Source organism: Notamacropus eugenii, chromosome 2 (genome assembly GCF_028372415.1).
Source record: "Notamacropus eugenii isolate mMacEug1 chromosome 2, mMacEug1.pri_v2, whole genome shotgun sequence".
NCBI classification, from domain to species: Eukaryota; Metazoa; Chordata; class Mammalia; order Diprotodontia; family Macropodidae; genus Notamacropus; species Notamacropus eugenii.
Genome location: NC_092873.1, coordinates 485,081,368 through 485,099,375, shown reverse-complemented (window position 1 = coordinate 485,099,375; position 18,008 = coordinate 485,081,368). Strand labels below are relative to the sequence as shown.

Here is an 18,008-nt window from a genome sequence, read left to right as displayed (position 1 = left end):
AGAGAAGTGCGCCAAAACATGGAGCAGCAATAAATGTCAGGGCAAATCCTACTGCAAGTCATTCTGATGAGCCGCCTCATATTGATAGCACTTTGTTGTGTTGGACCAAACACTGCTTGAAGAGAAATAGACTCATTGTCTATGATAATGATAATGATAATTGATAATGTTATGGGTAATGATAATTGTTACTATATTGGTTTGAATATGGGCCACTTCTCCCCCTCCCCCGATTGATGGGTTCCTGCCCAGAACCTCCATTTAAGGAGGTGTCCTCACTTCTCTCCTAACTCCACTCCTGACCTTCTAGACTCTGGCACTTTTCCTCTCTAGCCTTCCCCCTCTTTTCAGATCCTTTTGTACATTATCTTCCCCCATTAGAGTCCTTGAAAGCAAGGCCTCTCTTTCTGTTTGCTTGCATTTGTATTCTAACACTTAGCACAGAGCATGGCTCAGAGTAAACACTCCCTCTTTCTCTCTTTCTATTTCTCTCTCCATTATATCTATCTTCCTCTTCTCTCTCCATTATCTCTCTCTCCATCCTTTCTCATCTATCTCTCTCTCTATCAATATCACCTTTTTTTCTCTGTATCTTTCTATCATCTATCACTCTAGCTAGCTATCTCTATCTACTATCATCTCTCTAGCTCTCATCTATGAAGGAAATGAGATATAATTGAAAAATAACACCAATTCAGGCCATATTCGGACTTTATACAAAAGTGATGGTGGGGGAAAGAGTGGTTTATATGTGGGCCAATACATTTCTTGTTGTAGGATTTGACTTGTAGCTCTAATTTAGCAAATAGAGTCCTTCAACCCTGCATTGAAGTGAGGCTGGTGACCCTGCGCAGCCCTCCCTCACTCACAACAAAGTCAAGTGCAAGTCACGCCATTTCTCTGATGTCATGGTCTTCTTTGAAATGAAGGATGAACACAACAACCTGTACATATCCCATAAGGGTTTACTTTATCTAGCATAGGGGCTCTTAACCTAAGGGCCTTAAACCTGTTTTTTTTTTTTAAATGACAAAATATCATTTGATAACAGCATATTTCAACAGAGAATTGGTTTCCTTTGTAATCCCATTCATTTGATTTTATGCATTTCAGAAATGTATTCTGGGAAGGGGTCTTTGGGCCTCACTAGACTGCCAAAGGGATCTAGCATAGAAAAAGGGTTAAGAATCCCAGCTTTAGAAGTATCAGACGATCTTAGGGACCTCAGAGATCACAGTCTACAGAATTAGAATTAGAAAGGACATCATAAGATCATCTAATCCAAACCCTTTATTTTACAGGGGAAGAAACTGAGTCCCAGAGAGGGAAAATGACTCACTCAAGGTCATCTAAGTTCTAATTTGCTTATCTGAAAAAAGGATGAAAATATTTGCACCACAATGGATCATTGGGAGGTGAATGCTTTGTAAACCTTGGACCATAGATATAGAGCCAAAAGGGACCTTTGAAGCCAACCAGTCCATCCTCCTTATCTTACACATGAGGAAACTGAGTCCCATAGAGGTTATGACTTCGCCAAGATCCCAAAGGAAGTAACTTTCAGAGTCAGAATTCAAACTCATGCCCTTAGGTTGCTATGTGGTCCACTCTTACTTGCTGTGTGACCCTGGATAAGTCACTTAACCTCTGTTTGCCACAGTTTCCTCATCTATACAATGGGTATAATCATAGCACCTACCTCCTAGGGTTGCTGTGAGGATTAAATGAGATAGTATTTGCAAAGCACTTACCACAGTGCTTGGAACATAGTAGGTGCTTAATAAATGCTTGTTTACTTTCTTCCTTTATCTTCAAACCCAGCATTCCTGCCATTGCACCTCTGCTATATAAATGTGGACTCTTAATGGGCTATTATTTTTTTTCTGGTCAACCCACTCATTTATTGATGTGGAAAGTGAGTTCCAGAATAGGAAGTAATTAGCTAAAGTTCACATAGTAAGTTAGTGGTGGTGCCAGGACCAGATTCCAGGTCTCTTGCCTCCTAGTCCAATGTGCTATGCCATTTCCTACCATATGAACCATGTACTGGGGACTGTTTCCTGTTTGTTCTTTTATTTCGCTCATCTATATGAAAGGTGAACATTGCCTATGGTATCATCTTTGAAAAGGAGGCCATAATACCCCTGGAGCTCAGTTATGTTTGAAATTCAGTGCTACAAGAACAGAGGTTTAAGCAGCCAGGACCAGGTTTCCCTGCACTTTATTCTCATAGAAGGGAAGGATTTTTACGTATATAGAACCATAAAAGCACAAAGTTGGAAGAGACTTCACAATTCATAAAGCTCTATCCACTCCTGAAACATGAATTTCCTCTACCGCGTGCCCCACAAAGGGTCACCTGAATACACTTGAAAATCTTGACTTCCCTGAAGCCTGTGTGGGTCACCATGAATGGACAAGGACAAAGCAGAGTGAAGGTTCTTATGTCTTGCTCTCTGGACATAGGGACCAGTCAGCTCCATCTCCAGCTGCCCAGAATTGTCCCTGGGATACAGGTCAGAACAGTAAGCAAACAAAGGAAGCGGCAGATTCCCAGCTTAGCCTAACCCACAAAGTAATCTCCTCTCATCTTGCCAAGGGGATAGTGGTCAAATTCCTTTAAAACTTGTAATTCTAGCCCTGATGATATTCACACAGAGAACAAAGTTGTTTGGGGGGAAATATTCTTGTCTCCAGGGACCAGAACCTCCCCATCACTTGACACTTGCCCTGGAGACAAAAACACATTCTCTAGTGTTGACCTACAAATTTTGGCCTGAAAATACTTTAGGGCCCTCTCCACCCTACAAACCCATCCTCTTCCCACCATCATGAGAAATTTTGTAAGGATGGCAAAAGAGATTCTGGATGTCTCAACTCACACTTCCCTTTGTTCATATGCAAACACCCTGACTGGGGATATTAATACCACTGGGTCCTGGGAAGCTGGGGATGTTCCCCTAGCTCTGACTCTAGAGGCTACTTGCCAAAGAGCCTAGATCTGTCAGAACTCTCCCTTTGAGCCTTTGGCAATTCTCTCCTCCAACACTAACACCCTATTAGCTGTTTATAAAAAAAAAAACCCCACAATAACAAATCCCTCTGGACTGCTCAGCCAGGATTGATTCCTACAACCTTGACTGATAAACAGAAGTACAAAAGGCCTGCTCTTCCTGCCAGGTCTCAGGTCTTAGGCCAGAAGTCCCCAAGGCTCTTTCCTTTTCTGTCTCTCTTGGACATGGGACAAGAGGCCTTAACCCACAGTCCCTTGGTTCTGAGGATGAGGTGAATGTAATTGTTGGAGACTGGTTTCCTCTGCATTGCAAAATCAAGTCGTCATGGCTTTGTGGCAACATCCATAAGAGATCTTTAATTCTAGGCTCACAGGAGTGGGTAGGAACTCTGGTCCCTTCCTCAGACATGTAGATGGACCAAGACCATAGCTCTCCTTTTGCCAAGGAACATATAATTTCCTTGAATTTGCTGGAGACAGACTAGGCTGCATAGCACCAGCCCCCCCCAAGCCGTGGTTTTTCCTTCATTAATCCCACAGTCTGTTACATGACTTCAATTCCTGGCTCCACTCCTATTCTCCTCCCATCTACTCCATGACCATCCAGGCAAGGAAACTTTCCTAGAGACAAGCCCCCGACAAAGTGGAGCTCGCATTCCGAGAAACTCTGCCATTTTACCACTCTCAAAATTAAGCAAAGAGGTCCTGATATCCCCTCTGCCCCCTCTTCACTCTCCAAAGAAGCCAAGGAGATGGCTGGTGAGATGAGAGGAAAGACTCTACGCCTGGGCCTCCCTCCCCACTTCTCCCTTCTGTTTGCCCCACCCCCTCCTCTGTCCCTGCTTCTCTGGCTACGGATGGATTGTGCTGACTTCAGCAGTCTGATGAATGGGGGTTTGAGAGGAGGAAATTTCACTTTGCTGAGCAAGGAAAAAATGGGGGGAGTCTTTAAGTTTGGAGCATCTGATTTGGTTTGCTGTTTGCCCTCAAGAAATCTGATCCAGGTTCCTCACACACCACAGTATTTGTCATCAAGGCCAAGGGAAAGGTCCCATCAGCTCAGCCCTAGAGAAATGTGGAGACACATTTCATAGGCGGAAGGAATAGTCTTTTTCCTTAGGCAGCTGGATGGAGCTAACATTTTGACAATGAAAAACTCTGATCTCTTTTGGTAGTGGAGGGAGTGGCTGGATCTTCATCTGAGCTTCAAAAGACACATCCCTTAGTTTCCCCAACACCACAGCAGGCTTGGACTGGGCAGTGTATTAGGGATGATCTCTGCTGAATCTATGTTATATGTTCTTAGTCTTTCTCTCATTTGTGCCCTAATCCTCACGTGGTATCATGTTCTTAGGGATTAGGAAGTCATTTGTTCTTCACGGGTTTTTTGTTCATCTTTCAGCGGTTCCTCTTTCCCTCAGGAGTCAGACTCCACCCTGGGCCCCCAGGATTCCCCACTGCATTATCTCAGTGAGACATGTCTTCCTGAGCAATAGACCATACTCCCAACCTTCCCAGACAGCCTTCTACCTTCATGTTACCTGCTCTCTACCTCATTCCCTCAAGGCTTTACCAACCAAGTGATTAACAAGAATGAAGCAAATGGAGCTGGTCTGAGGAACTAATTCAAACTAAAATGCTAAGTGGGTGCCATGATTTAAAGTCATTCCAGACCACCTATTTGCACTTGCCCCCAAGCCTTCAATGCCAGGACTTGAAGGACTGAATTCAGTTCAGCATTTTAGGGACCGGTGGGGAAATGTTTTTGAAGAGTTGGGTTTTTCAGGGTCCCCCACGCCTGATCACATAGGCAACTATCTACTGTGTCCAGGCTTAGGATTTGGAGATGAGGATCAAAGGCATGCAATGGTGTGGGGCCATACCTCAGGGAGAGTGTATGCCGCAGCAGCATCCCCCTGCAAGGCTGCTCGAAGGCCCGGAATGCTTCCTGGGGTGTCACCGGAGCAATTTCCCTTGTCTTTCTTGTTTATTTCACTCCGAATATCTTCCATGTCCTCTTTGATCTGCTCATTTTCCTTGGTGAGATTTTTGGAAACTTCCTGGGAAAGTGGAAAAGAGAAGGGTCTGATGACAACAGGAAAACAGCTGTGGCTAAGGGGCTCTGAGACCCATAAAACAGTAGAGTTAAAAGGGGACTCCAAGGTCAATCAGTCTAATCCCTTTGCCAAAGCATGAATCCCACCTACTTCTTTGCCTCCTTAATGTGGGACAAACTTACCACAGAACCTTGGAAATCAATCATTTCCCAACTATCTAGGTGCCTACTATATTTCTGGCACTGTGATGGATGCTGATGCCAGGTCACAAGGCACAGTTTTCAGGACAAGCCCATTTTAGCTTTAGAATCACTGAGTTGGAAGTAGAAGCATGCTGGAGCTAGCTCAAACCAGCTCAGAGAGCCAATTGTTAAAATTTCAGTGTGCACATTTCTACCTTTGAAATCAACAAATGCTACAAATCAGGGCTTGGCTCATTTGTTGTTTATTATCTAGACTCCAGAAAGTGATGCAAAAGATGTAAATAATGCAGATTAAACTTAAAAGTGTCTATTTTGATGGTTTGTTTTCTAGAGAGCTGATTGTTAAACATTCACCAGCACAAGGTACCCTAGCTAGAAAGTGACAGGACTAGCACCCTAGTTCTTTAGATTTCTATTCCAATGTTCTTTTTATCACCCCAAGAAGCCTCCCCAAATGCCAAGCTGCTGGTCCTACTTTCCAAGAGTACTTGAGCTTTTATTGACTTTAATGACAGATCTACATTGTTTGTAGTCTATTGTAATAATGAAAAGAAAGCAACTCACATTTTTAAAGCTCTTTCAAGGTTTACAAGATCCTTTTATAAGAGCCAAGTGAGATGCTCGAAGTATTATGTTTTCCATCCCAAACATGGTAGTCAGGGTGGGGGAGAGTGACTTCCTTCAAATCACATAGCTTGGAAGTATCAGAGCTGGGACTCAAACTCAGGTGCTCTGACTCCCAACTGTGCAGCAAGGACTATGTCTCTATGGCATGAAGGCCCACCATGTTTGCTCCCCATCTGTCTTACCTACTCTTGTAGTTTTTTTAGCATTATAATAAAACTGTCCTCATTTGGAACCCACTATTTGAAATTTGGAACCCTGAAGTTTTCCTTATCCCTAAGAAAAAAGTGACTCACTGAAGGGATTAGAAAAAGTGATTTCTAAGCAATGCAAAGAGGGTTATCCAAGATGCTCAGTCTAAGAGAACAAGTTCAAGTTCTTGAGAAGTAGAACCAAGCACAGTCCTTTGAACAGAGGAAGTATTTGAATGTTTATTGAATTTCAATTTCAATCATTCAAATTCAGTCATAGAGACAATAACAATAATGCCGCCAGCACCACTAATAGTAATGCCCGACACACATTGAGTGCCTTGTAATGTGACAGGCATTTTATGTGCAACATCTCGGCATAGTGGAAGAGAGAGCATGGGTGAATAAAGAGCCAACCTAGCATCCAGGACAACTTGTGTTTAAATTCCTCCTCTGACATATACTTGCTGTGTGATTGAGGGAGTTACTTAAACTCTCTGTGCCCCAGGAAATTCTCTCACTGCCCATCTGCCCTACCTCAGTGTCCCAGGCCCAGCCACAGCATTCCAGTGTAGTGTACCACCACCAATGTTTGCTGTTCAGTCATTTCAGCTCTGTCTGACTCTTCATGACCCCATTGGGGATTCTCTTGGCAAAGATACCAGCATAGTCTGCCATTTCCTTCTCTAGACTGCTATCAATGGCAGGCCTTAATATAGAGCATGTTAGGCTAGGTAACATGGGTGGCTTGGTGGCACAGTGGATAGAATGCTGGGCTTAGAGTCAGGAAGACTCATCTTCTTGAGTTCAAATCTGGCCTCAGACACTTACTAGCTGTGGGACCCTGGGTGAGTCACTTTAACACTGTTTGCCTCAGATTCCTCATCTATAAAATGAGCTGGAGATGAAATGGTAAATCACTCCAGTATCTTTGCCAAGAAAACCCCAAATGGGATCGCAAAGGGTCTGACGCAACTGAGTAACAACAAAAGGGTTTGCAGAGCTCTCTCCGCATGTTATCTCATTCATTTCTCATGATAACCCTGTGAGTTGAGTGTTATTTTTACCCCCATTCTACAGATAAAAAACTAAGACTTTGGTTAACCAGCCACAGTAGTATAGTTTTATATGACTACAGAGAGATTAGAACCCTGGTTTTCCTGATTTTAAGCTTGGCACTTTATCCACATGATTGTATTAAAAGTCCAACCGATCCCAACTGGAGTGAGTGAGCATACACTCACAAAGTCCACTATATCTAGCTGGCTTCACACGAGGACACCAGACCATGGTGACATCACAGGTCATCTTCTAGCTATTACCTTGACATCATCACATGTGCCCTCCCTCCTCCCCTTCCATCTTCTGTTTTCGTAACTATAATCAGATCAATACTACTATTACTTCTGAAAAACACACACTAATGGATTTCTTTTTGGTTACACTCTCCAGCTCTATTGCTTTGCAGATGAAAACTTCCCTCTCTTACTAGATTACCTCCCCCATTAAAATATAAAGTCCTCAAGCAAAGGGAATGACACAATTTTGGGGTCTTAGTTCCTGTCAAAGGGATCAGTGCACAATAAGTGCTTAACACATGCTTTCATTCATTCATTTGAATACCAGATCTGCTACTTATGGGTGTGACCGATCTCAAGTCACTATCCTTGAGATAATATCAGTAATATACAAAATGAGATAATATTTGTAAAGTTCTTAGTATGACGTACATAGTAAGAGGTGAATAAATGCTTGTTTCCTTGTCCCCTTCTTCTTTGAGCCTCAGTTTCTACATTTGTAACATGAAAGAACTGGGCTAAATGATCTTCAAGGCCCTTTCTCCCAATTATATCTATGGTCCTAATTCATAAGGTAATTATAAATCTTGATTTATTGATCACTGAAATGATTCCTAGAAGGCTTCTCTTTCTGGCAGATCTGCATATGCCTTGCTCCAGGCATTGTATGTTTGTAGAGCACTGAAAATGTCAACCAGTAGTCATCTCTTGAGCAAGCAACCTATTGCGGGTAAAGACCAATGCTCAGGGGCAGACAAAGAAGCATCTTGGAGGACTTTACAGACTCAGCAAGGGAAGAGAATAGAAAGATTACTCATGAAGATACCAGATGGTGTCTGTAGGATAAGTTCCCAATGACGGGTCCAGGTAGTAGGTAGAAGGTTCAGAGGAGAGAGAGGTCTGACATGGACTGGACAGGGAAGGTTTCAAAGAGGACTTGAGATGTGAAGGATGAGGAGGATTTTGATGGGCTTATTTTAATAATAGATAGGCTATTCTAGCCTCAGTTCACTTGGCTGTAAAATGGGGGAGGAGGGTACAGTCTGGATTCTATCACCTTTAAGGTCCCTTCCAATTCTAAATCTAGGATCCTTTGATCCTTGGGAATTTAGATGAACCTCAGTTTCCTCATCAGGTTGTGGTGAGGGTAAAGAGGGTTAATGAACATAAAACATCTTGTAAACATGTGATTGGGCAGGTATGAGTGGAAAGGCTTACATGCTTCATGGTTGCCTGTGTCCTTTTTCAATTCAATAAAAATTTAGGCACATAGCTCTTTCTGTTTCATGTATGTGATGAATGGGTGTTCACTCACCTGAGTGAGATGTACCACCCCAACCTTTCAAGTTACACACAGGCATGTTATCCATCTATTTGAACAAGAAACTTTAGTTTTTTGGGGGGGCAGCTAAGTGGAATGATGGATAGAGTACCGGGTCTGGAGTCAGGGAGACTCATCTTCCCAAATTCAAATCTGGCCTCAGACACTTACCAGTTTTGTGACCCCAGGCAAGTCATTTAACCCTATTTCCTTCAGCCCCTCATCTTTCAAATGAGCTGGAGAAGAAAATGGCAAATTCTCTAGTATTTTTGCAAAGATAATGCTAAATGGGGTTATTAAGAGTTGGCCATGACTGAACCACAACAATGTGCCAGGCATGGTGCTAAGCTATGTCCTACTATAAAACTAAGAATTCCCAAGATATAAAGACCCTAGAATGTTAACGGATCAATACAGCCCAGAGGCAGACTCATACAGGCTTCTACTCGTATATGCTTGGTATAACTAATCAGATGGTTACAGAGGGAATGTACATGAGAGTCAGAAGACTAGGTTTGAGTTCTGGTTAATAGCTGTGAACCTGAGCAATTAAATTACTTAACCTCTTTGAGTCTGTTTCTGGAAGTCCTGAATTCAAATTCTGCCTCAGACATTTACTTAGCTTTGTGACCCTGGTCAAGTTACTTAACCTGTTTGTCCAAGTTTCCTCAACTTTAGGGGGATAATAATAGCACCTCCCTCCTAGGATTGTTGTGAGAATCAAGGGAAAAATATTTTAAAAGTGTTTAACATAGTATGTGACATGTAGCAGACACTTAAATTAATTCCTTCCTTCCTTTCCTTCCTTCCTTCCTTCCTTCCTTCCTTCCTTCCTTCCTTCCTTCCTTCCTTCCTTCCTTCCCTCCTTCCCTCCTTCCCTCCTTCCCTCCTTCCCTCCTTCCTTCTTCTGTAATATGGGGACTCAGTTCAACTCAACACACATTAATTAAAGACCTACAAGGCATGGTGCTGGACATTAGGGCAGACAAGAGACACAAAGAAAATAATTCCCTTCCTCAAGGAGTTTTTGCTTCACTGGATAATAGTGTTTGCCCCATAGGGTAAAGATCAAATGGAAAAAATGTATGAAAAGCACTTTGTGATCATAAAAAATAATAAGTGTTTGTTGAATTGCATTATATAAATGTGAACTTCTACCACTGCTGGAATTCTCTGCATACTGGGGATATTATCCATTAGACCTTAGAACACTCTGGCCTTTCTGCACCATTCCAAGTTGGGGTTAATTGGTCAGGGCTTAAATGCTTTGGTGACCTTTGAAACTCGTGGATTTCAGAAGAGGCTTCAGTTTCCAAAACATCTTGGAAGTAGTAACTTGTTCCTATTTGGGCTCATGGAATCCTGATGGGTTCCTTGACCATGAACTGCTTTCATAATCCAAGGATGCAGAAATAGGAAAAGCCAGCTCTGACTGAACCATTTGGGAACAAGGGACGCCATCAGTTTTGCCTTTTCAGCTTTCAAACAAAAGTTTTACTGATCATTTCAGGTGCCACCTCTTCCATGGAACTTTCCCTGGCCTTCTCATCCAAAGGAGATTTCCCCCCCACTCATCAAATTTTCCAAGTGCATTTTTTCCAGATCTCTTCTTTGTCCTCATCAAATTCTGCCTTGTACTTATCTGGAAACGTGTCCTATTCACATCCCTACCTCTCTTAGTCCCTAAGCTCCTTGAAAGCAAGTTCTGTGTCATTTTTCATCTCTTTATTTTCAGTGCTTAGAAGAATGCCTTGCACATAGTATGAACTTAAAAACATTTGTCAAATGGATCCACACTTGTGGCATGTTTTCCCTCAGACTGTAAAAGACTCTTGTGGTTACCCTTCTCACAGGGAGAAAAGCTGAGATAGGAGAAAAACATCATCTTAGTCAGAGCTCAGCATCAGTGGGAAAGTTGTTGAAAACCACACCCAGTTCCCTGACTGTGTCTCATAGTTCCCTTGGGAATTTACATGGCAGCTTTAGATGCAAATGAAATCCAGGTGGGTTTCATTAATTCTTTCCACATCTTTCCACATATTGTGTGGATGGTACCTGGAGTCTAGGAAGAAGTAAGAACTGAGTCAGCCACCATATGAAGAATGTCCAGTGCAGCTGGATGGTGAGGATAAGAATGGAGATCCAGCACAGCTGGATGGTAAGGGTAAGGATGAGGCAAGGCTCAGAGGCCAGGATGGGTGTGGATCAAGTGGTTTGTCTAAGGGTTACTGGGGTATCTAAGAAATAGAGCCTTTGCTAAGTGGGAGGAAGCCTGACTAGAAGACACTATTCCTGGTTTTGCAGAAGGAATTATGTAAAAAACAAAAGCCGTATTCAAGCATTTGAAGAACTATCATGTAGAAAAGGGTCTAGACATTCCTTTAGAAGGTCCAAGAACCCAAAGAATTTCTTAGTGGGGTCCACAGACCACTAATAGAGGGATGCCTAGATAGATTTAATGGGGTACATGAATTTGGATACGAAAAATTATATATTTCAGTATAATTGTTTTCTTCTGGATTATTATATATTATTGTTTACTCATTTTAGTCATGCCTGACTCTTCTTGACTCTATTTGGAGTTTTCTTGGCAGAAACATTGGAATCATTTGTCATTTCTTTCTTCAACTCATTTTATAGATTAGAAAACTGAGGCAAACTGTGTTGAGAGATTTGTACAGGGTCCCACAGCTAGTACGTGTCTGAGGCCAGATTGGAACTCAGAAAGATGAGTATTCCTGATTCTATGGTCTGGTACTCTATCTATCGTACAACCAGGCTGCCCTCATGTTATTTATTATGCTATTCTGAAAAGGGGTCTCTTGGGTTACCTGTCACCAAAGGGGTCCAGGACACTTAAAAGGTGAAGACCCCCTGCCCTAATGGTTCTGCTTGATCCAAGAGGGTGGGACTGGGAGCAATGGGTGGAAGTTTCAAAGAGGCAACTGCAGTCTTGGTGTTAGGAACACCTTCCAAATAGAGAGCCATCCATAAGTGGAAGGAGCTACTGGAAGAGGGGAAAGATCTGAAATTGAATCCTGCCTGGATTTGAACACTTACTAACTTAGTGGTCTTGGGCAAGTCACTGATTGGTCCTCTCCAAGGTTGTTTACTCCTCTATAAAATGGGGAACAAGAATTCCTGCAATGGCATCCTTCAAAGGTTGTTGTGAAGCTCAGTTGAGATGGTACAGATCGCATACTTGACAAACACTTAAACCCTCTCTCTATACATGTCAATCATTATCAGGGTTATTCTCTCACAGAAAGTCTTCAAGCATTGACTGGATGACCACTTGTCAGGAACCTGGGGTAGGCGTATGGGTAAAACTGGATGGGCTCAGAGGTCCCATCTGACTCTGACACTATGACTCTGTGGGCATGCCTGTATGCCCTGTGCTCTGTCCACACTGTTCACTGAGCTTCCCCCATCAGGGGATGGCATCAGCGGCATCAGGAGACCTGGGGTCTATTCCAACTCTCACTGAGAAGTTCAGTGAGTTACAGGAGGCAATGAGAGGCTGGCTAATGAAGTGGAAAGAGTGCTGGTTTTAGAGTTAAAAGGTCCATGTTTTTAGGTAGGGATATATGATTCTTTTCAAAGCCTTTTACCATATATAATGTCATTTAAGCTGAGCAGCCCTTTAGGAGAGGTGGCTTTGACCACTATTATCTCCATTTTGCAAATGGTAAGCCCAGGTTCTGAGATGTTAGTGATAAACTCACACTTGAAATTGAAGTTGTCCCAAAAATATTAGTGCAAGGGTAGCCATCTCTAATAGCATAAAACTGCACTAAGACTTTTGGCACACTTTGGGCTTTAAGGATAAATAACTCAGTGGTGGTACAAATAGTGCAGGGGCTGTTATTCCTGTTTTACAGTCATGGAAACTGAGGTTCAGACGGATGAGCTGTTTGGGTGTAGCTGGAATGGACTTATCTATGGTCACATGGCTAGTATTTTTAAAAACCAGGCCTGGGTCAGCTAGGTGGTGCAGTGGATAGAGCACCAGCCCTGGAGTCAGGAGGACCTGAGTTCACCTGTGGCTTCAGACACTTTCTAGTTGTGTGCTCCTGGGCAAGTCACTTAACCACACAACCTAATGAATGTGCATGTATAATGTATATTAAATTGCTTGCCTTCTTAAGGAGATGGGGAGGAAGAGAGAATTTGGAACTCAAAATCTTTAAAAAAAAGAATGTTAAAAATTGTTTTTACCTGTAATTGAAAAAATAAAATTAAACATAAAAATTTTTCTTAAATTGAATTTTAAAAAAAGGAAAAAAATATTTCAGCCCTAGAACTAGAGACAAATGTTTAACAACCAGTTCCCTGAGGAAAAACAAATGTATACATGACCTACTTTTAAATTTAATCTATATTATTAACATTTTTTCCAGCATTTTCTTGTCTAGACAGCCAATGAAACAATAAGCCAAGCCCTGATTTGTAGCATTTGACCATTTCCCATGTAAATGCTCACACTGGAAATTTAACAATTGATCCTCACAACCAGTGTTCTTACTGGCTTTAGCTCATCCCTACCTAAAAACCTGTATCTTTTAACTCTAAAACCAGCACTCTTTCCACTTCACTGATCAACTTCTCACTGCCTCCTCTGACTCACTGAACTACTCAGTGAGAGTTGGAATGGACCCCAGGTCTCCTGATGCCTCTAATGCCATTCCCTGATGGGGGCATCTAGGTGGCTCAGTAGATAGAGCACAGGGCCTGGAGTCAGAAAGACCTGAGTTCAAATCTGCCTTTAGACACTTACTAGATGTGTAATCCTAGGCAAGTCACTTAACTCCATTTGGCTCAGTTTCCTTATCTGTAAAATGAACTGGAGGTGGAAATGACAAACCACTCCAGTATCTTTGCCAAAAAGTCCCTCAATGGGGGCAATGAAGAATCAGACATCACCTTGCCACACCCTCCACCCATCCGGTGCTTGCTTTATCACACCATCCTGGGAGGAGGGAATGGGTAGTATGGTGAAAGGGGCACCCAAAGACTGGGATTCAAGGCCCATCTCTGATATTTGCTAGGTAGGTAACCTTGGACAAATTGCTTATGGGCCTCAGTCTTCTCATCTGTAAAACAAGGGAGTTTTTGTGAGCTGATCCAACCATTCTGGAGAGCAATTTGAAACTATGCCCAAAGGGGTACAAAAATGTGCAGACCCTTTGACCCAGCAATATCGCTTCTAGGACTGTATCCCAAAGAGATCATAAAAATGGGAAAAGGTCCCATGTGTCCAAAAATATTTACAGCAGCTCTCTCTGTGGTGACCAAGAACTGGAAATCGAGGGAATGCCCATCATTTAGGGAATGACTGAACAAGTTGTGGTATATGAATGTAATGGAATACTATTGTGCTATAAGAAACAGTGAACAAGAGGACTTCAGAGAGGCCTGGAAAGACTTATATCAACTGATGCTGAGGGAAATGAGCAGAATCAGGAGAACATTGTACATAGTAACAACCCCAGTGTGTGAGGAATTTTTCTGGTCGACTTAGCCCTTCACAGCAATGCAAGGACCTAGAACATTCCCAAAGGACTCAAGGCAAAATGCCATCCATATCCAGAGAAAGAACTATGGAATTGGAATGCAGAATGAAGCAGATTATTTTCTCTTATGTTATGTTTTATTTTTTTTTCTCATTCATTTTAATTCCTCTGTGCAATATGACTAATGTGAAAATGTACTTAATAAGAATGTATGCGTAGAACCCATATAAGATTGTATGCCCTCTTGGGGAGGGAGGGAGGAAGGAGGGAGAGAAAATCTAAGACATGGAAATAATTGTAGAAAACTGAAAACAAATAAATTAATAAAACTAAAAAAGGGAGTTTTTTGGGCTTTGTCCTCCCATGATCCAATATCATTTGTTGCCTGAGTAACAGGAAGACCTAGCCATTGGCAAAGCCTCACACCGGACCAGGGACTCTGGAGCCCCACACTCGGAGCACAAGCGGTGATTGGTGGTCTGAAGTAGGAGTGTTGTTGCTAAATACAGGAAAGGGGAATTTTCCTGGCATGGGGAGGGAATCTTGGAATTCAGCTGCCAGGAAAAGGGCACAGATGGAATGGGAAAAGGACAGTGCTTACTTAAGGGTTGGCCAAGGAAGTCAATGACCACTTAACATGTCCTCAGGGTCCCTGGAAACCCACAGCCTTGCTCTCAGCTGCCCACACAGATGTTGCTTCTCTCCAGTCACATGATACACTCATGGTCTCTCCCAGAAAAGGTGTCTTCCCATGGTGGTGAAGAGCACTGTGACTGAGTGCATGTACTTGGAGTCAGCATGACCTGAGTTGGACTGCTTGCTCTTATGTTGCAGTCTCAGTTTTCTTGTGTATAAAATGGGAGTGATGATAAGCCATATTCCCTACATCACAGCAAGGACAACACTTTGTTAAGCTACATAAATGTAATTTACAATGCTGCCTCTGATCGTATTTGCCTGCCCTTTGTCTTGGAAGTAGCTATCATGTAAAAGGTGGCCACAGTAAAGGAGGACCTGGGAATGCCTGTGCCAGCACTGCTTTATAAAATAAAACTAGCTTATCTTTATGTATATGCAATTATATATAGTTAATAAATTATATCTAAGAAATATATAAAAGATGATAAATCTATATAGTTAATATATCATTAATAATATGTTGATATATTATGAATACTAACAATTAAATATATTAAATAAATATTGATAATATAAATACATAATTATAAATCATATAAAATCAAATCTTTACAAAATATAAAAATCTTTATAAAATAAAATCTCCCTAATTACTTCACCCCTACTATGTCAGCTAGAAGCCATTGGGCAGTGCTGGGTACAGGGCCCTGGGGACTAGCACTGTTTAACCCCTTCAAGAGAATGCCAACCCTTGCTAAGTGGCCTGAATAAATAACAGGGCTGCCAAAGGCACCATTCCATTGGTGTGAAAGGCCAAGGCAGCTGGTTATCCCTCTACTACAGACATAGTCACACTTCTTCCCCTCAGCCTAGAGCACTGATGTTACTGTTGTTCAGTTGTTTCAGTCATGTGACCTCATTTGGGGTTTTCTTGGCAGAAATACTGGAGTGGTTTGCCATTTTTTTCTCCAGCTCATTTTACAGATGAGGAAACTAAGGCAAACAGGGTTAAGTGACTTGCCCAGGGTCACACAATTAGAAAGTGTCTGAGGCTGGATTTGAACTCAGAAAGATAAGTCTTGACTCCAGGGCTGGCACTCTATCCATTGCACCACCTAGATGCCCCACACTGATGCTACCCTCACCTCAAAGGCCTCCCTAATATAGATAGATGTAGGGAAGTCTCCTTCCCAGGGGAATTCTAAACCCTACCCTGGCAGAAGGGTGAACCCCATGACCTCATGTCCCAGGCATTCCCCCATCTGTGACATTAACATTTACAGCGTGTGAAGATTGTCTAGTACCAGCAACGTTTTCTATGGTGAGGAAGGAGAGGGAGCATCTTTGGCAGGGGCTGGTATAGCTACCCAGCCATTGCCAAGACACTTGGAATCATGGTAAGAGGCAGGGAGAGGAGAGATGGGCTAGTTTTTTTGCAACTTTAAACATCTGGAACAGCTGGCTAAGAGAAGTAAACTATGATTTGAATTAAAGGGGTGTGTGTCTGGGAGTGGGGGCAGGGAACCATGTTTGTGCATGCTGTTACAGAGGAACAGAATTCTAGACTCATCATTAGAAAATGTCAGAGCTGGATGGGATCATGAAACAAAGGCCATAAATCAGCTGGCCAAGGGTTGACCCAGAAAAGTGAGCAGGTGAATGCTAGTCAGTATTACCAGAAGAGGACACAGCAAGAGAGTTAAGGCCACAGCATAGAGAAAACCACTTTGGGGAATGTTGTAGAAGAGATTCCTGATTGATGGAGGTTTCATTCCCCACTGCCCTCCTCCCCCAATCTAGCTCTGAAATTATTTAGGGTAGACAAGGAAGGCAAGCTCTGTTGGAGAAAAAAAAACAACAGAGCAACACAAATGGATATCTTTGTTAAGTCAGCACTGGTTAGTCTGGTTGGCTATAGTACAGAGTTAATGAGGTTGGAGTTGCCAATTCATTCTCCATTTGGGCCAGTAAGCTCTGCTAAAAGGAAAAATTCCATTTTGTGGCCACAGGCTACACCCCTAATCTTGGCCAACCCTTCAGCCAAGTGTTCTTGGACACAAAAGGGAAAGAACATGAAATTCTTCAAGTTGGATGGTGCCTTAAAGGTTGCTTAGTCCCAATTCACCCCCCAACACCAGTCCCACCTCTCTTTCACATAAATTGCAATCTACCCAACGCTTTGCCCATCTTGTCCTTGTGGAGCTGATGTTTTGAATCGATCCTCCTCCCCAATGCATGAATCTCCTCTGTAGTTTCCCTGGTAAGGGGTCATCCAGGATCTGCTTCAAAATTTGCAGTGATGGAACCCAGCATGAGACAAGAGCATTCCATTGTTGGACAGACTCAACTGTTAGAAAACCAAATCTACTTTCCTATAACTTCTTGCCAGGTCTTATGGAAAAGGTCTAATCATTCTTCTATGGGACTGTCTTTCAAATATATGAAAACAATGATTGTACTGTTCCCTTTAAATATTCTTGAGGCAATTAGATGGAGCAGAGGACCTGAAGCCAGGAAGACCTGAGTTCAAATCCTGCCTTAGACATCTGCTAACAGTATGACCATGGACAAGTCATTTAACTTCTATTTGCCTCAGTTTCCTTATTTGTAAACTGAACGTAGTAATAGCACCCACCTCTCAGAACTGTACAAGTATTAAATGACATATATGGTGCTTTTGCAAACCTTAATATGCTACATAAATGCTAGCCATTACCGTTGGTGTTGTTTCTCTCCAAGATAAACATCCCCACTTCCTTTATGCCAGACTCCTGTGGTATATTAGTGAGTCCCCTTGCCATCTTGTTTGAACTTTCCTAGATGTTCTCAAATTTGTTAATGTTCCTCTGAAATTGTGCTGCATAAATGGCCCAACACATTCCAGATGTGGTCTGACTAATACAGAACACAGTGGATAATGCACTGAGGGTAACTGATGAGAGCACACACACATGCACACGCACACACACACATACACACACGCATGGGAAGAAGATCCAAATCAAATATTCCATTGGCAGGCAGTCCCTCCTATAGGAAGGACAACAAATTAAAGTGTTGGGACCCAGGAGCAGATTGGAAGGCAGAAAGTAGATGGTGAGCGGAGATCGAACTGTATGTATGGAGTTAGGAGGAGGGAAGCTTTGGCC

At 42.4% G+C, this 18,008-nt stretch overlaps 1 protein-coding gene and 1 non-coding gene across 3 annotated transcripts in view; one reads left to right on the top strand and one right to left on the bottom strand.

The window, feature by feature from the left end:
- The window catches only part of OLFML2B (olfactomedin like 2B), a 57,809-nt gene that overhangs the window by 19,474 nt on the left and 20,327 nt on the right, over positions 1-18,008 (bottom strand). For both annotated transcript variants that reach the window (XM_072648815.1, XM_072648814.1), the window contains exon 4: positions 4,897-5,073. In XM_072648815.1, the coding sequence (XP_072504916.1) occupies positions 4,897-5,073 (177 nt within the window). The remainder of the gene's footprint in view (positions 1-4,896; positions 5,074-18,008) is intronic.
- On the top strand, positions 8,658-8,762 carry LOC140530694 (small nucleolar RNA U13). The gene has a single exon (XR_011976114.1). It is a non-coding gene; the product is annotated as a small nucleolar RNA U13 (small nucleolar RNA).